The sequence below is a fragment of the Lagenorhynchus albirostris genome, chromosome 9 (genome assembly GCF_949774975.1).
Source record: "Lagenorhynchus albirostris chromosome 9, mLagAlb1.1, whole genome shotgun sequence".
NCBI classification, from domain to species: Eukaryota; Metazoa; Chordata; class Mammalia; order Artiodactyla; family Delphinidae; genus Lagenorhynchus; species Lagenorhynchus albirostris.
The window spans coordinates 60,145,873-60,163,401 of NC_083103.1; the positions used below are offsets into that span (position 1 = coordinate 60,145,873).

A 17,529-nucleotide genomic window follows, 5' to 3' on the forward strand; every position below is an offset into this window, starting at 1 on the left:
ACATCAGTAAATACTCTTCAAACTATACCATTTTCGTGACTAAAATATTCTATTTTATGGATGGCTCATATTTAAATAGTGACTTTTTTTAAACATCTTTATTGGAGTATAATTGCTTTACAATGGTGTGTTAATTTCTGCTTTATAACAAAGTGAATCAGTTATACATATATCCCCATATCTCTTCCCTCTTGCACCTCCCTCCCTCCCACTCTCCCTATCCCACCCCTCTAGGTGGTCACAAAGCACAGAGCTGATCTCCCTGTGCTATGCGGCTGCTTCCCACTAGCTATCGGTTTTACATTTGTTAGTGTATATATGTCCATGCCACTCTCTCACTTTGCCCCAGCTTACCCTTCCCCCTCCCCATGTCCGTAAGTCCATTCTCTAGTAGGTCTATGTCTCTATTCCCGTCTTGCCCCTAGGTTCTTCATGACCATTCTTTTTTTTAGATTCCATATACATGTGTTAGCATACGGTATGTTTTTCTCTTTCTGACTTACTTCACTCTGTATGACTGACTCCAGGTCCATCCACCTCACTACAAATAACTCAATTTCGTTTCTTTTTATGGTTGAGTAATATTCCATTGTATATATGTGCCACATCTTTATCCATTCATGCAGCTCAATATCAAAAACACAAACAACCCAATCCAAAAATGGGCAGAAGACCTAAACAGACATTTCTCCAAAGAAGATATACAGATTGCCAACAAACACATGAAAGAATGCTCAACATCATTAAATCATTAGAAAAATGCAAATCAAAACTACAATGAGATATCATCTCACACCGGTCAGAATGGCCATCATCAACAAATCTACAATAAATGCTGGAGAGGGTGTGGAGAAAAGGGAACCCTCTTGCACTGTTGGTGGGAGTGTAAACTGATACAGCCACTATGGAGAACAGTATGGAGGTTCCTTAAAAAACTAAAAATAGAACTACCATACGACCCAGCAATCCCACTACTAGGCATATACTCTGAGAACACCATAATTCAAAGAGTCATATACCACAATGTTCATTGCAGCTCTATTTACAATAGCCAGGACATGGAAGCAACCTAAACAGTGACTCTTAATTGTTCATAATGGTGATGTTGTCTTGACTAGGTAATTTGTTATGAGTGCTGCTGATATTCTTTCAAAAGGGACCCATGTTTCTCACCATGAGTTTCCAAGTCCTGAACCAATGCATGCGTATCAAACGTTAATTTCCTTTGTTCTAAAGGAGTTATGTCCACTGGCCTCATATCATATCCTTCCTTGGTTGCGGTGGTGAAGAAATCTGAAAAGAGAAGGCAGTTTTTTTTGTAGTAACTAATAGAAGCGTCACATTTTAGCTTCTAAAGCATTTCCCCCCATCTATTTGTAATACAGTTCCAGCTCTTCTACTTGGGAATTCTGTAATTTCAAGCAAGATAAAGGATTTATCTGAGCCCCTGATTCTTTTTTTTTTTTTTCGCCACGCCGTGCAGCATGCAGCTTCTTAATTCCCTGACTAGGGATCGAACCCCTACCCGCTGCATTGGGAGGGTAGTCTTAACCACTGGACTGCCAGGGAAGTCCTTGAGCCCCTGATTCTTTTATTTGAAAGTCTCTAACATTATTCTGTACATAGTAAACATTCAGTAAATGTTTGCTGTCTTTTAGTATTCCAAAATTTTAAGAGTCAGTCTAACATCATAACATAATATACATCAAAAGCTTTGGGGGGGACTTTCCTGGTGGCGCAGTGGTTAAGAATCCGCCTGCCAATGCAGGGGACATGGGTTCAAGCCCTGGTCTGGGATGATCCCACATGCCGCGGAACAACTAAGCCCGTACGCCACAGCTACTGAGCCTGCGCTCTAGAGCCCGTGAGCCACAGATACTGAGCCCGCATGCCACAACTACTGAAGCCCACGCGCCTAGAGCCCGTGTTCCGCAACAAAGAGAAGCCACCACAATGAGAAGCCCGCACACTGCAACGAAGAGTAGACACCGCTCGCCTCAACTAGAGAAAGCCTGCGCACAGCAACAAAGACCCAAAGTAGCCCAAAGTAAATAAATAAATTTATTAAAAAAAAAAAAAAGCTTTGGGTATTGCTGGCACACCTCTAATTACTGGAGAGCAGAAACTGTCCAGCAACTCTCCTTCTTGCTCAGCAGTCTTTCATAGAGCTGTGATAATTTTTAGACATATACCCCCGTCTAAAGTAGCTTTCTGTCCTCCCACTCTTTATATATCCACAGTTTATTTCCTACACAGTTCTCAGTTCTAATCTGAAATTATCTTGTTTACTGCTTGTCTCTCTGAACCAGAATGTAAGTGCCATGAGGCCTGGACTGTGTCTTTCATCTGTATCTTTAGTACCTAAAACAGTGCTTGGCAAATAGTTGGCTCACAGTATTTTATTGTTGAATCAATCAGTGAATCGGATTTTAAATCCGGAAGTATTTAGTGGTATCAACACAAAAGACCTAGGACGTTGTTCTCATTTTTGAAATAAATGTCCTATTTCAATAAATTCCCAATTTTTAACCTAGACACAGAATGGTTCCTTTCTATCTACTGCTGATGAATTTATTAAAAAGTATTTTCTTTGGGGGAGAACTCTGTCTATATACAACTTTATTGCCATTACTATGTATTACGTGAAATAACTGCTAATTAGTATAAACTACTAATCAAACACAAGGTACTATACTAGATACTTTATATACTACTAAGGCATCGTGGTATTATTCACCTTTTTAGATAAGAAAATCAAGCCTAGGAAAGGTCTTGCCTAAGGTTTTGCCTAAGGTCTTGCCTAAGGTCATAGAGTCTCTGGCAGAATCAGGATTCAGATCCAGGTCTTCTGACTCCAAATCTCATGCTGTCTTATACCCCATGCTGTCTTTTTTATCCTAAGCCACTTAAGACATCTAGGTACTTAAAAGACAAAGCTGCAACCTCAGGTATTACTTTTCTGCTAGTATAGTGTAAGGCAAATGTGATTCCTTCCTATATAACTTTCTAGTCAAGAAACATCGGAGTGCCAGGCACTGTGTTAGGCACAGGGGATGATGAGCAAAACCAGACATAACAGATGTCTTCATTGACTTTATAGACTAATAAACAGGAAACAGATGTTTTTAAAAAAAATCTAAAGATAAACTCTAATTCAAATAATGAAAGAGTAATGTCTAGTCCTTTATATTAATTAATTCAAGTACTCAGATGAATTCTGGTTAACCAGAAATAAAAGGAAGCAGATGTAAAAGTGGATCAATTTTGAACACACACACACTCATTAGCACAGAGGTCGACAATCTTTTTGGCTTTGAGTGGCATCTAGAAGAGTTAAGCAGTGTGCCTGTGGGTCAATATTAAACCTAAGGAGGGAGAGAAAAAGAAAATTAGAGGAAAAAGAGGGGCAGATTTCTATAACAACTGCATTAGGAACAATGATTGGTACCCTTAGTTACCTATCCTTGATTAGAAGTTCATTCAGTTGATTAGAAGTTCAGTCTTTTATTTGGGGTTTAGGGGAAAAAATCAGTAATAATATTTATACAACATGTTACTATTTTCACACCTATTACTTTATCCTTAAAATTCTCATGTTGTGGATGAGGAAAACTGAGGCTCAGAGGAGCTAAGTAATTTGAGATCTTATGGTCTCAGAGCAAGGCATATTAGTACATAGTTCCTCTGACTTCAGTCAACAAACTCTGAATACCTTCCACAAGGAGAAGCTTCCTACTTGTTGACTGGAAAAAAAAAAAGTGCAACCTAAAAGTTGAGAATTATGTTTTATTCAGTGGATTTTCTGAGGACTTAAGCCTGGAGGACAGCCTCTCAGATCGTCTGAGAGACTGCTCCGAAGAGGTAAGGGAGGAGCCAAGATATACAGGAGTTTTGCAACAAAAACCAGGTAGTTGGAACATCAAAAGATTACTGTTAAAGAAAACCAGACATCTCAAGTTAATGAATTTAGCACTTTACTATGTATGGGAAGATGCAAGGGTCTGGGCTCACTGAAATCATTCCTTTGATATGCACCTTAACTATCTAGGACCGGTGTCCTGCTTTCCTCCACCCTGAATCCCCTCAGAGTGCATAGCTGAGGGTGGCTGCAGTGGCTGGTGGCTGCAGCATCCTTCGTTTACTGATGCGGCAGGCAACATTTTTCATCCACGGTGCCTCGCCTTGCTCATAAATCCAACCATCATTTGGGAAGCATTTCATGACCAATTTTGTCCCATGGTGCTAGGAAGGCTCATTCCTAGATCAGGTGAAGATTCTGTTGATAGGCTATACTCAATGTGTTAATTTTTGGATTAGGCCCTGTTGATAATCTGAACTTCTCTGGATCACCTGTCTTACTAGTCTCTTTTGATCCAGGAAATGTTTTCCCTTGTTGCTTCTTCCCATAACTAGAGTTGTACTATTACAGTTATTTTATGTAGGTTATGTATATATAATCAACAGTCTGAAGACTTTTAGCCATCATTAATTTTGCTGGAGACCTGGTTACACATTGGGTAATGCAAAAGACAACAATTTTTTTTTTTTCCTGGCCACGCTGTGCAGCTTGTGGGATCTTCCCCGACCAGGGATTGAACCTGCAACCTCAGCAGTAAAAGCTTGGAGTCCTAACCACTAGACCACCAGGGAATTCCCCAGTAGACAGTAATCTTATAAAACAGACAGGATGTAGGTAACACAACTAATACAGCTTTATACATTAATAAAGTCATAGTACAGCAGAGACAGAAAGTATAAACAAATTGAAAACAAGGAGAACAAATTAAAGCAATGATTAGTATAACTAGTTGTAATCTGGTTGCAATAAACCATCAAGTTCACAGGGGAGCCAGCTGGAGAAGCCAAATTCTGGAAGGATCAGGCAGAGAGAAAATGATATATATTTCATCTTTGTTTACAAAGGTATACTTTATCAACTTGTTGTAGGTCATAGCATAAGAGGAAAGCTTTTCCTGTTTTCCTGGAAAACAAGGATTAAAATCCCGGATATTTCAGAAAAAGTGATAAAATTATAAATCATATTCATCAGTTCATTTAGTCTCATGTAATTAATTCCTGAAGATCTGAATGCAGTCATCAGGTCTCCATCCGAATTCTGTAATATCTTACCCAGTTCAATGGTATGATCTGAAAATTATCAGAAACTTACATTTGTCAAAAAGTCATTTTTACGAATCTTCTTTAAGATCTTCATTTTATAAAAGCATCAGAGTAAAACAATGATTGTTTACAAACGACAAGACTTAAAATGGCACGGTTAAAGATCTGATTACAATGCAATTGACAAGAAACTTGGATATTTATGTGATGCACATTTTAAGATAATTAGACTTATGACTGATAACTTATACCAGGGCACATCAGATTTTTAGGTATTCCATATAAATTTTGGAATATCTGTATTAATGACATTTATCTATACACTATAACCTATGGTTCATCTCCAAGCACTTGATGATGCTTCTCAAGTAATTTAAAATACCAAATAAGCCTAATTAGTTTAATATTCTTCTCTGAGATGTCTCAGGGTTCCTTCAAAGCATCCCAGAGTCAGCTGGAGGTCAAAAGAACTTTAGTTAGAATTTCATATTTGGGGGACTTCCCTGGTGGTGCAGTGGTGAGGAATCCACCTGCCAATGCAGGGGACACAGGTTAGATCCCTGGTCTGGGAAGATCCCACGTGCTGTGGAGCAACTAAGCCCATGCGCCACCACTACTGAGCCTACACTCTACAGCCTGTGAGCCACAACTACTGAGCCCACGTGCCACAACTACTGAAGCCCGTTGTGCCTACAGCCCTGCTCCACAACAAGAGAACCCACCTCAATGAGAAGCCCGCACACCACAACGAAGAGTAGCCCCCACTTTCTCAACTAGAGAAGCCCACGCACAGCAACGGAGACCCAACACGGCCAAAAAAAAAAAAAAAAAAAAAAAGATGTTAGCGGAACTATTAAAAAAAAAAGAATTTCATATTTGGGAAGTTTGTCAAAAACATCAAAAAGGTTTCAAAACACTTGGTCAAATAGGATCATAGGTTATTGTGAAACAGTACTTCAAAAAACAAATACAGATCACTTAAAGGCAAAGAAACTCACACAATCTGTTTCCAATAGCAATACTCCAAGAAAACTTTGTTCTCTTAACAAAGAGAGGAACCAAATCCAGTTTTGCACCAGCCTACTTTTAATAACAAAATCTATTTACCTAATTAGGTAATTAACCTAATTAGGTAAATTTACCTAAATTTAATTAAATTTAATCTAATCCCAGCCTGACTATGTACAAAACTCCTTTTTCAGGGCTCCCTTTCTACATACCTTCTAAGACTTTTTGTATATGTATTAGTTTATCCCATATTTTTCCATCCAAAAATAACCAGTTCTAGGACAATCATTTTTTCCCCTTAACAAAATGTACTTTCATTCCTCACACCTTCTTTTGCTGAAAACACCCATCCTACTTTCCTTGCATATTGAAATGTTTCCCTTATTATTTTTAGTAATTTTAATTACATATTCCACCTTTAACCCTTAAAAACGTTACTCTCTACCAAAAATCGACAATCAGCAAGTAACTGTAAACTGTCATACCAGCATTTCCTTATTGGAATATCCTATAACCTCTAGAAACATATAACAATTTCTTTCCTCAATGTGGTATAAGATATGGGTCTAATAAACCCAAACATCTTTAGTTTCCCTCTCGTAAGGAGACAAAAGTAGGTAAATTTAGATCTGTTTAGCAATTACTGTTCCAGTATTTTATCTTATTTGAAATGACCTGGATATTCAGTGAACTGCCATCATTTAATTTAACTTAGCAAAACTCAACTTACCAAAAATCTGGAGAAACTATTTTAAATAAACATACCCCAAACATAATTATTCCTAAAGGGTTCACCTAAAAACTCTCATTCCATTCCCCTTTATTTTATAACTTATGAAAATACTACCATACCAAGTTAAAAAAAATTTTTTTTTTTTTTTTGCTGACAAACTCTGTAACAGAAATAACATGAACATGTTGACCTTTGGTAAACTTACTTTTATTATAAAAGTAAGATATGTCTACATTGATTAAACCAGCAAACTTAAACTAGCTTTAATACCAGACGTTAATTTAATATTGAATATTTCCTAGATCATGTGACCCTGAAATTCCTTCCGGCCAGTTTCTTTCATATTTAGAAATATTTAATTTGTAAGCACTTACTTTTAAGTCAATTAAATAGAGCTCTTTATAAATTTAATTTTGATAATATTTCCCAGAGGTAGAGATATTTCATACATATAATGTCTACACAGACACATAAACAGACAAATTTAGAGATCTCATAGCTTCACTTTAAAAACTTAATTATGATTCTTGTACTACAATGTAAATTTACTAGTTATTTATAACAGTTGGAGTAAGTTAAATTTCTTTGCTCAGATGACAAAGGCTTTACTATTTGTGGAAAAGACTTTTAATATTTGTATTCGTCCTTGATAAACCCTTAAGGAGGCTATGAATTAGATTTTGGCTAAGGGAGCCTTTCCAGTGGTTTGAGTTTAAAAAGGCCACTTTTTTCCTTTTTCCCTCGTTGGTTTCAGGTTCTGAAACCTGACTGAGCTAATTAGGTTCAGTCTCAGATCATTGTGGGCTGTATTTACATTTCTGATTTATAGAGATTTGCAAGACAAAGATGTTGCTTTTAATTCCACAAAGAACGGGTCTGTCACCTAAATGATATTAAAAGATTAATTTGCCCAACTATGTTTTCTTTAATTTCCTTTTTTATATCAGTGAGAAGATTTCCAACTAAACTGCAATTCGGGAGTTCTGTGTTCTAGGATTTCAGGGCTTAATTTATCATGCCTTCAAAAGCCTGCATAAGGCATTCAACAAAGGCCCTCTTTCTCAGTTTTACTTTATACTGTGTGGGCTCAGGTAATGCTACTGGTTTCCTTTAGCATGTTTAATTAATATTTCCTGAGGGGGCAAATTCATATGCCCTGCCTTATAATACCAAGCAGGGGAAGCATTCACCAGTAAAACATGTCTATTCCACGATATAATTAAGCAAAAGAGATGTAACCATCTTATATAAAGCCCACTTAAAATGGGTACATTTTTATAAATTTTCATCTCAATTCTATCAACTTTTATTCTTTTAACTTTAGTTTCCATGAGGACTCAATCGACAAGTGTAGGTCTTACAAGGAGTCCTAGAAGCCTTTCTTTTTATCCTGACCATTATATCTATTTTTGTATAAAACGCTCTGGGATCCCCAGTGGGGAGTTGAGCCAAGGGTTTCAAGCCCTTTTCTCAATCTTTTAACTTTATTGGCCTGTTGCCCCAAGTAACTGTTGGTCAGGTATCTGAGTGTAATTTTCTTCCAGCCTTTTAAATATATAAATACATAAATACAAACAAATAAATAAAACACTGAGGTAAACAGAGTGGACTTGTCTGGGGCCCTGTAATGTTGGGGACAGCAAGGGATCCCTTTGGCCCATCCAACCTCAGGTAGTGCTGTATCAAACCTTTGATTTAATCCCATTAATTTCCATTTTATTTACTCCATTTAAAAATAACCATCTAAAGATTTCTTTATTAATTTGGGACACTTCCCTTTAAAATTTCCACCTGATTGGGAAAAAGTCTCTAGAATTTCCCTTCAGTTTTTTTTCCCCCTGTTAATCAACCTAGTTAACATGAATTATTCTAATGTTTTTAGTAGCATCTGTAAGACCCACTGAGGGGAAGTGGAGACCACAAACAAGGCTTCCCAAACCATTTGTATTTTTGGTTTGTTTTAAACTAAGGGAGTTTTTAGGTTAACCACTGCCAACTAAAAACTTGCATTTGCCATCTGCCTCTCTAAGGATTAAGTCACTAGCCACTGCAGTCACTGACCTTCAACACACCCTGAAAGGAGTTCAGGGCGGAGATCAGGAATGAGGCACTCTGTGCTCTGGGAAAAATTGACAGAACAGGCCTTCAGATAGTTAGATATTTTCAGGAGAAGGTTTTATGAGCCCAAATTCTTGTATCTTTTCATATTTAGAAAAGCACTAAAATCATCAAGGGAGACATCTGCTTCTCATGACCAGCAGTAACCTTCTGCAAAAATGTGTGCCGGACTGCACATATCCCCCCCGCCCCCGCTTCACTAAAATCATATATATACTGACCTTTCCCTCTCCCTCTTTGGAGCAGTTCCTCAGAGCTATCTGAGAGGCTGTCTCCTGGGCTATAGTCCTCATTATGCCCCAAATAAAACTTAATTCACAGCTCTCATGTTGTGCATGTTTTTTTCAGTCAACACCATTATGTGTATTTCCCACCTTTTGTTTTCCCTCCCATAGGTACCAATAAAACAGCTGTTTATAATGAGCTCTCTAAAAATTTACCAATTGAAGTTTCTCAAATTTGAAGGATCCATCATCTAGTCATTAATGAGATGTACCTTAATAGTGACTCAAACCAGTAAGATGCAAGAGGCTTCCCCATAAGAGAGTGCAAAAGATGGAGCCTAAACAAGATCCAGAAAGTTTACTCCCCAAAACAGTTAAGAAAGTACAAGACTTCATTGTACAGGTTGACTCAACAAAGGTTAAGATGGCAAAAAGCCCCTGAGAGGTGGTACAGTCACACAAAAGACTGCTCAGAATCCCAGGCTATTCGATAGGTTGCCAAATGTATACCATATGTGCACCTTTTGGATGGCAGAGACCAAGTTCTCAACACACACACACACACACACACACACACACACACACACACACACACACACACACGCACGAAGATCAGGGAGTACATTTACATTTAAAAGACAAAGGAAGAGAAATGCAAGTTCCCCCTAGAAGGGCTTTTGTTTAAGGTCAGAATTCTGAAAAGACATTTTTATCAGGCTGGCTTTTTCTAACTTAACTGTGTACACAAAAAAAAGAGCTCCATCTTGGGAGAGAGTGGGCAAGATGGTGGAGTAGAAAGACCCTGAGCTCATCTCTTCACACAAGCATAGCAAAATCACAACTATCTGCAGAGCAACCATTGATGAAAAAGACTGGAACCTACCAGAAAAGATCTTCTACAACTAAAGTCATAAAGAAGGAACCACAACAAGATGGAGAGGAGGGGTGAACACATGATGTAATCAAATCCCATCTCCACAAACTGGAGAATAATTGTGTTGCAGAGGTAATCTCACAGGAGTGAGATTTCTGAGCCCCACGTCAGGCTCTCCAGCCCAGCGGTCTGACACCTGTAAGATGAGCCCCCAGAGCGTTTGACTTTGAAGGCTAATGGGGCTTAACTGCAGGAGCCCCGCAGGACTTGGGGGAATAAGAGACTTCACTCTTAAAGGTCCACACAAAAATCTCACGCACTCCAGGACCCAGGGCAAAGCAGTCACTTGATAGGCGTGTGGGCCAGACCTGCCTGCTGGTCTTGGAGAGTCTCCTGGAGAGGCAGTGAGGCAGATGGCTGTGGCTCACCCTGGGGACATAGACACAGGTGGCAGAAACTGGGGAACATTCAGCTGTGTGAGCACTGCTGCTGCTGGCAGCTGCTATCTTGGCTCATTAGCCAAGACCTAGTACCACCCAACAGCCTGCAGGCACCAGGGCTGGGAAGCCTCAGGACAAACAACTAACTGGGCAGGGACACGGCTCCACCCATAAGCACTGAAGCTGCCTAAAGACTAAAAAGCCACAGCCATCTCTGGACACACCCCTAGACAAAGCCCAGCCAACAGGAGGGCCAACTCCCAGCCCCAACCACTAGTGGGCAGGCACTGGTCCCTCCTGCCAAGAAGCCTGCACAGGCCCTTAGACCAGCCTCACACACCAGGAGGCAGACACTAGAAGCAACAAACCTATGATCCTGCAGTGGAGGTCAGACCCTACCCTGGGGCCAGCTGGGTCCTGGCCCTACCCACTAGCAGGCCAATGCAAACTTTGGAACACCCTGGACCCCAGATCCAACAGTGTCAGGAGCTGGCCCCACACCAACAATCTGAAATGAACTCTGGGATCCCTGGGCCCTGCAGCCAGACTCCAGAACCAGCTCTGCCTGACAGTAGCCTGGCACTAACACCAGGATCTGGCTTCACTTGCCAGTGGGTGGGCAACAGCTCAGGAGACTTTGGGACCCTGACTCCACCTACCAGTGAGTGAGCACTAGCCTTGGGACCCCTTAGGATTCCACGACCATCCATGTCATGACCAGGCCCCACTAAATAGCAGCTAGCAGCATCCACACAAGGCAGGCTGTGGCAACCAAATTAGATTAGGGGCCAACCAAACCTACCAGACTGCCCACACAGCCCTCTTAGGGGGAACCCCTAGAGCATACAGCTTGGGTGACAAGAGAGGAGTGTACCACTGCGATGCACAGGATGCCGCCTACAGAGGGCCATTTCCAAGGTAACTAACCTGCCACATACATAAAAATACAAATAGCAAATCAGACAAAATGAGATAGCAGAGGAATACATGCCTGATGAAGGAACAAGATAAAACCACAGAAGAAGTAACTGATGTGGAAATAGGCAATCTACGCAAGAAAGAGTTCAGGGTAATGATTGTAAAGATAATCAAAGAACTCAGGAGGAGAATGGATAAACAGAGCGAGAAGTTAGAAGTTTTTAATGAAGAGGTAGAAAATACAAAGGACAACCAAGCAGAGATGAAGAATACAATAACTGAAATGAAAATTACACTAGAATGAATTAATAGTAGACTAAATGATTCAGAAGAACAGATCAGTGAGCTAGAAGACAGTGTAAATCACTATAGCTGAACAGAAAAAAGAATGAAAAGAAATGAGGACCGTTTAAGAGACCTCTGGAAAACATCAGCACAATAATATTGCATTATAGGGGTCCCAGAAGGAGAAGACAGAGAGGGCCTGAGAAAATATTTGAAGAGACAGTAGCTGAAAACCTCCCTAACCTGGGAAAGGAAACAGTCATCCAAGTCCAGGAAGTGCAGAGATTCCCATAGAGGATTAACCCAAAGAAGAACACACCATGACATATTGTAATCATAATGACAAAGTTAAAAATAAAGAGAGAATACTAAAAGCAGCAAGGGAAAATCAACAAAAAACATACAAAGGAACTCCCATAAGGCTATCAGCTGATTTTTCAGCAGACCTCTGCAGGCCGGAAGGGAGTGGCACAATACATTTAAAGTGATGAAAGGGGAAAACTTACAACCAAGAAAACTCTACCCAGCAAGGCTCTCATTCAGACTCAATGGAGAAATCAAAAGCTTTACAGACAAGCAAAAGCTGAAAGAATTGAGTACCACCAAACCAGCTTTACAACAAATGATAAAGGAATTTCTCTAGATGATAAAGACCACCTAGAAGCTAGAAGCAAGAAAACAACTAGAAACAAAATTACAAAATGAAAAAGCTCACCAGTAAAGGCAAACATACAGTAAAGGTAGGAGATCACCCACACACAAAGCCAGTAGGGAGTTTAAAAGACAAAAGTGGTAAAATCATGTTTATCCACAACAAGCAGTTAAGGGATACACAAAACAATTAAATGTAAAATATGATATCAAAAACAGTAATTGTGGGGACTTCCCTGGCAGTCTAGCAGTTAAGACTCTGAGATCCCAATGCAGGGGGCATGGGGTCGATCCCTGGTCAGGGAACTAAGATCCTGCATGCCGTGCAGTGCGGCCAAAAAAAACCAAAAGCAAAACCAAAACAAACGAAAAATCTCCCAGTAATTGTGAGGGGAAGACAGTACAAATGAAGGGTATTTAAAATGCATTTGAAATTAAGAGAGCAGCAACTTAAAACAATCATCTATATACATAGACTGCTATACAAAACCCTCATGGTATCTGCCAACCAAAAACTTACAATGGATCTACACACAAGAAAGAAAAAGGGGACTTCCCTAGTGGCGCAGTGGTTAAAAATCTGCCGGCCAATGTAGGGGACACAGGTTCCAGCCCTGGTCCGGGAAGATCCCACATGCTGTGGAGCAACTAAACCCGTGTGCCACAACTACTGAGCCTGCATTCTAGAGCCCACAAGCCACAACTACTGAAGCCCATGCGCCTAGAGCCTGTGCTCCGCAACAAGACAAGCCACCGCAATGAGAAGCCCACACACCAAGACAAAGAGCAGCCCGCACTAGCCACAACTAGAGAAAGGCCACACACAGCAACGAAGACCCAGTGCAGCCAAAAATAAATAAATAAATATATTTTTTAAAAAAAGAAAAGAAAAAGGAATCCAAACACAACACTAAATATAGTCATCAAATCACAAGAGAAGTGAACAAAAGAAGGGGGAAATACAAGACTTACAAAAATCCAGAACAGTTAACAAAATGGCAATAAGAACATATATATAGTTAATTACCTTAAATGTAAATGGACTAAATGCTCCAACCAAAAGACACAGACTGGCTGAATGGATACAAAAACAAGACCCGCGTATGCTAACTACAAGAGACTCACTTTAGATCTAGAGAAACATAGACTGAAAGTGATGGAAAAGGTATTCCATGCAAATGGTAATCAAAAGAAAGCCGGAGTAGCAATACTTATATCAGACAAAATAGACTTTAAAAATAATGACTGTCACAAGAGACAAAGAGAGACACTACAAAATGATCAAAGGATCAATCCAAGAGGAAGATATAACAACTGAAAGTATATATACACCCAACATAGGAGCACCTCAAAATATAAGACAAATATTAACAGACAAAAGAGAAACTGACAGTAACACAATAATAACAGGGGGACTTTAACTTACATGTTACATCAATGGACAGATCATACAGACAGAAATACAGGCCTTAAATAACACATTGGATGAAATGGGCTCAATTGATATTTATTGAGCATTTCACCTGAAAGAAGTAGAATAAACATCCTTTTCTCATGCACATGGACCATTCTCCAGGATAGATCACATTCTAGGCCACAAAACAAGCCTCTATAAATTTAAAAAATTGAAATCATATCAAGCATTTTTTCCCGACCACAACACTATGAGACTAGAAATCAACTACAAGAAAAAAACTGCAAAACACACAAACACGTCAAGGCTAAACAATACGCTACTAAACAACCAATGACTCACTGAAGAAATCAAAGAGGAAATAAAAAAATACCTGAAAAAAGGAAAATGACAACATGATGATCCAAAACCTATGGATGCAGCAAAAGCAATTCTAAGCGATACAAGTTTACCTCAGGAAACAAGAAAAATCTCAAATAACCTTATGTCGAAAGCAACTAGAGAAAGAATAAACAAAACTCAAAGTTAGTAGGAGGAAAGAAATCATAAAGATCAGAGGAGAAATAAATGAAATAGAGATGAAGAAAATAATAGAAAAGATCAATGAACCAGGTTCTTTGAAAATATAAGCAATATTGATAAACCTTTAGCCAGACTCATCAAGAAAAAAAAGGAGAGGGCCCAAATCAATAAAATCAGAAATGAATTAGAAAAAGTTACAACCAACACCACAGAGATACGAAGGACCATAAGAGACTACTACAGGGAACTATATGCCAATAAAGTGGACAACCTGAAAGAAATGGACAAATTCTTAGAAAGGTGCACACTCCCAAGACAAAACCAGGAATAGAAAATATGAGCAGACCAAGTACCAGTACTGAAAATACTTAATTAAAAAACTCCCGAGCTTCCCTGGTGGCGCAGTGGTTGAGAGTCCGCCTGCCGATGCAGGGAACACAGGTTCATGCCCCGGTCCGGGAAGATCCCACATGCTGCAGAACGGCTGGGCCCGTGAGCCATGGCCACTGAGCCTGCATGTCCGGAGCCTGTGCTCTGCAACGGGCGAGGCCACAGCAGTGAGAAGCCCGCGTACTGCAAAAAAAACCAAAAAAAAAAACTCCCAACAAACAAAAGTCCAGGACCATATGGCTTTACAGGTGAAATCTACCAAACATTTGGAGAAGAGTTAACACCTACCCTTCTGAAACTATTTCAAAAAATTGCAGAGGAAGGAACACTTCTGACCTCCTTTTATGAGGCCACCATCACCCTGAAACCAAAATCAGACAAAGCTATCACAAAGACAAAAACCACATTCACAGAAAGATAAACAAGATGAAAAGGCAGAAGGCTATGTATCAGATGAAGGAACAAGATAAAACCTCAGAAAAACAACTAAATGAAGTGGAGATAGGCAACCTTCCAGAAAAATAATTCAGAATGATGATAGTGAAGATGATCCAGGACCTCGGAAAAAGAATGGAGGCAAAGATCGAGAAGATGCAAGAAATGCTTAACAAAGACCTAGAAGAATTTAAGAACAGAGACGAACAATACAATAACCAAAATGAAAAATACACTAGAAGGAATCAATAGCAGAATAACTGAGGCAGAAGAACAGATAAGTGACCTGGAAGACAGAATGGTGGAATTCACTGCTGCAGAAAAGAATAAAGAAAAGAGAATGAAAAGAAATGAAGACAGTCTAAGAGACCTCTGGGACATTAAACGCAACAACATTCACAATATAGGAGTCTCAGAAGGAGAAGAGAGAGAGAAAGGACCCGAGAAAATATTTGAAGAGATTATAGTCGAAAACTTCCTAACGTGGGAAAGGAAATAGCCACCCAAGTGCAGGAAGCGCAGAGAGTCCCAGGAAGGAGAAACCCAAGGAGAAACACGCCAAAACACACAGTAATCAAATTGGCAAAAATTAAAGACAAGGAAAAATTATTGAAAGCAGCAAGGGAAAAACGACAAATAACATACAAGGAAACTCCCATAAGGTTAACAGCTGATTTCTCAGCAGAAACTCTACAAGCCAGAAGGGAGTTGCATGATATACTTAAAGTGATGAAAGGGAAAAACCTACAACCAAGATTACTGTACCCAGCAAGGATCTCATTTCGATGGAGAAATCAAAAGCTTTATAGACAAGCAAAAGCTAAGAGAATTCAGCACCACCAACCAGCTCTACAAAAAATACTAAAGGAACTTCTCTAAGTGGGAAACACAAGAGAAGAAAAGGACCTACAAAAACAAACCCAAAACAATAAAGAAAATGGTCATAGGAACATACATATCGATAATTACCTTAAACGTGAATGGATTAAATGCTCCAACCAAAAGAAACAGGCTTGCTTAATGGACACAAAAACAAGACCCATATATATACTGTCTACAGGAGACCCACTTCAGACCTAGAGACATATACAGACTGAAAGTGAGGGGATGGAAAAAGATATTCCATGCAAATGGAAATCAAAAGAAAGCTGGAGTAGCAATACTCATATCAGATAAAATAGACTTTAAAATAAAGAACGTTACAAGAGACAAGGAAGGACACGACATAATGATCAAGGGATCAATCCAAGAAGAAGATATAACAATTATAAATATATATGCACCCACATAGGAGCACCTCAATACATAAGGCAACTGCTAACAGCTATAAAAGAGGAAATCGACAGTGACACAATAATAGCGGGGGACTTTAACACCTCACTTACACAAATGGACAGATCATCCAAACAGAAAATTAATAAAGAAACACAAGCTTTAAATGACACAATAGACCAAATAGATTTAATTGATATTTATACGACATTCCATCCAAAAACAGCAGATTACACTTTCTTCTCAAGTGTGCATGGAACATTCTCCAGGATAGATCACACCTTGGGTCATAAATCAAGCCTCAGTAAATTTAAGAAAATTGGAATCATATCAATCATCTTTTCTGACCACAACTCTATGAGATTAGAAATCAATTACAGGGAAAAAAACATAAAAAACACAAACACATGGAGGCTAAACAATACGTTACTAAATAACCAAGCGATCACTGGAGAAATAAAGAGGAAATCAAAAAATACCTAGAGACAAATGACAATGAAAACACGACGATCCAAAACTTATGGAATGCAGCAAAAGCAATTCTAACAGGGAAGTTTATAGCTATACAAGCCTACCTCAAGAAACAAGAAAAATCTCAAGTAAACAATCTAAACTTACACCTAATGGAACTACAGAAAGAAGAAAAAACAAAGCCCAAAGTTAGCAGAAGGAAAGAAATCATAAAGATCAGAGCAGAAAGAAATGAAATAAAAACAAAGAAAACAATAGCAAAGAGTAATAAAACTAAAAGCTGGTTCTTTGAGAAGATAAACAAAATTGATAAGCCACTGGCCAGACTCATCAAGAAAAAGAGGGAGAGGACTCAAATCAATAAAATTAGAAATGAAAAAGAAGTTACAACAGACACTGCAGAAATACAAAGCATCCTGAGACTACTACAAGAAACTCTATGCCAATAAAATGGACAACCTGGAAGAAATGGACAAATTCTCAGAAAGGTATAACCTCCTAAGACTGAACCAGGAAGAAACAGAAAATATGAACAGACCAATCACAAGTAATGAAATTGAAACTGTGATTAAAAATCTTCCAACAAACAAAAGTCAGGACCAGATGGCTTCACAGGTGAATTCTATCAAAAATTTAGAGAAGAGCTAACACCC

At 39.1% G+C, this 17,529-nt stretch overlaps 1 protein-coding gene across 4 annotated transcripts in view; it reads right to left on the bottom strand.

Annotated features, from left to right (window-relative positions):
* The window catches only part of CCDC90B (coiled-coil domain containing 90B), a 53,866-nt gene that overhangs the window by 19,822 nt on the left and 16,515 nt on the right, over positions 1–17,529 (bottom strand). For 3 of the 4 annotated variants that reach the window (XR_009542493.1, XR_009542494.1, XM_060160143.1), the window contains exon 2: positions 1,174–1,293. The exons of the other annotated variant lie outside the window; for it this stretch is intronic. Coding sequence is in view for 1 of the 3 variants with exons in the window: in XM_060160143.1 (XP_060016126.1) it covers positions 1,174–1,293 (120 nt within the window). In the remaining 2 variants the exon portion in view is untranslated. The remainder of the gene's footprint in view (positions 1–1,173; positions 1,294–17,529) is intronic. 4 annotated transcript variants of the gene reach the window in all.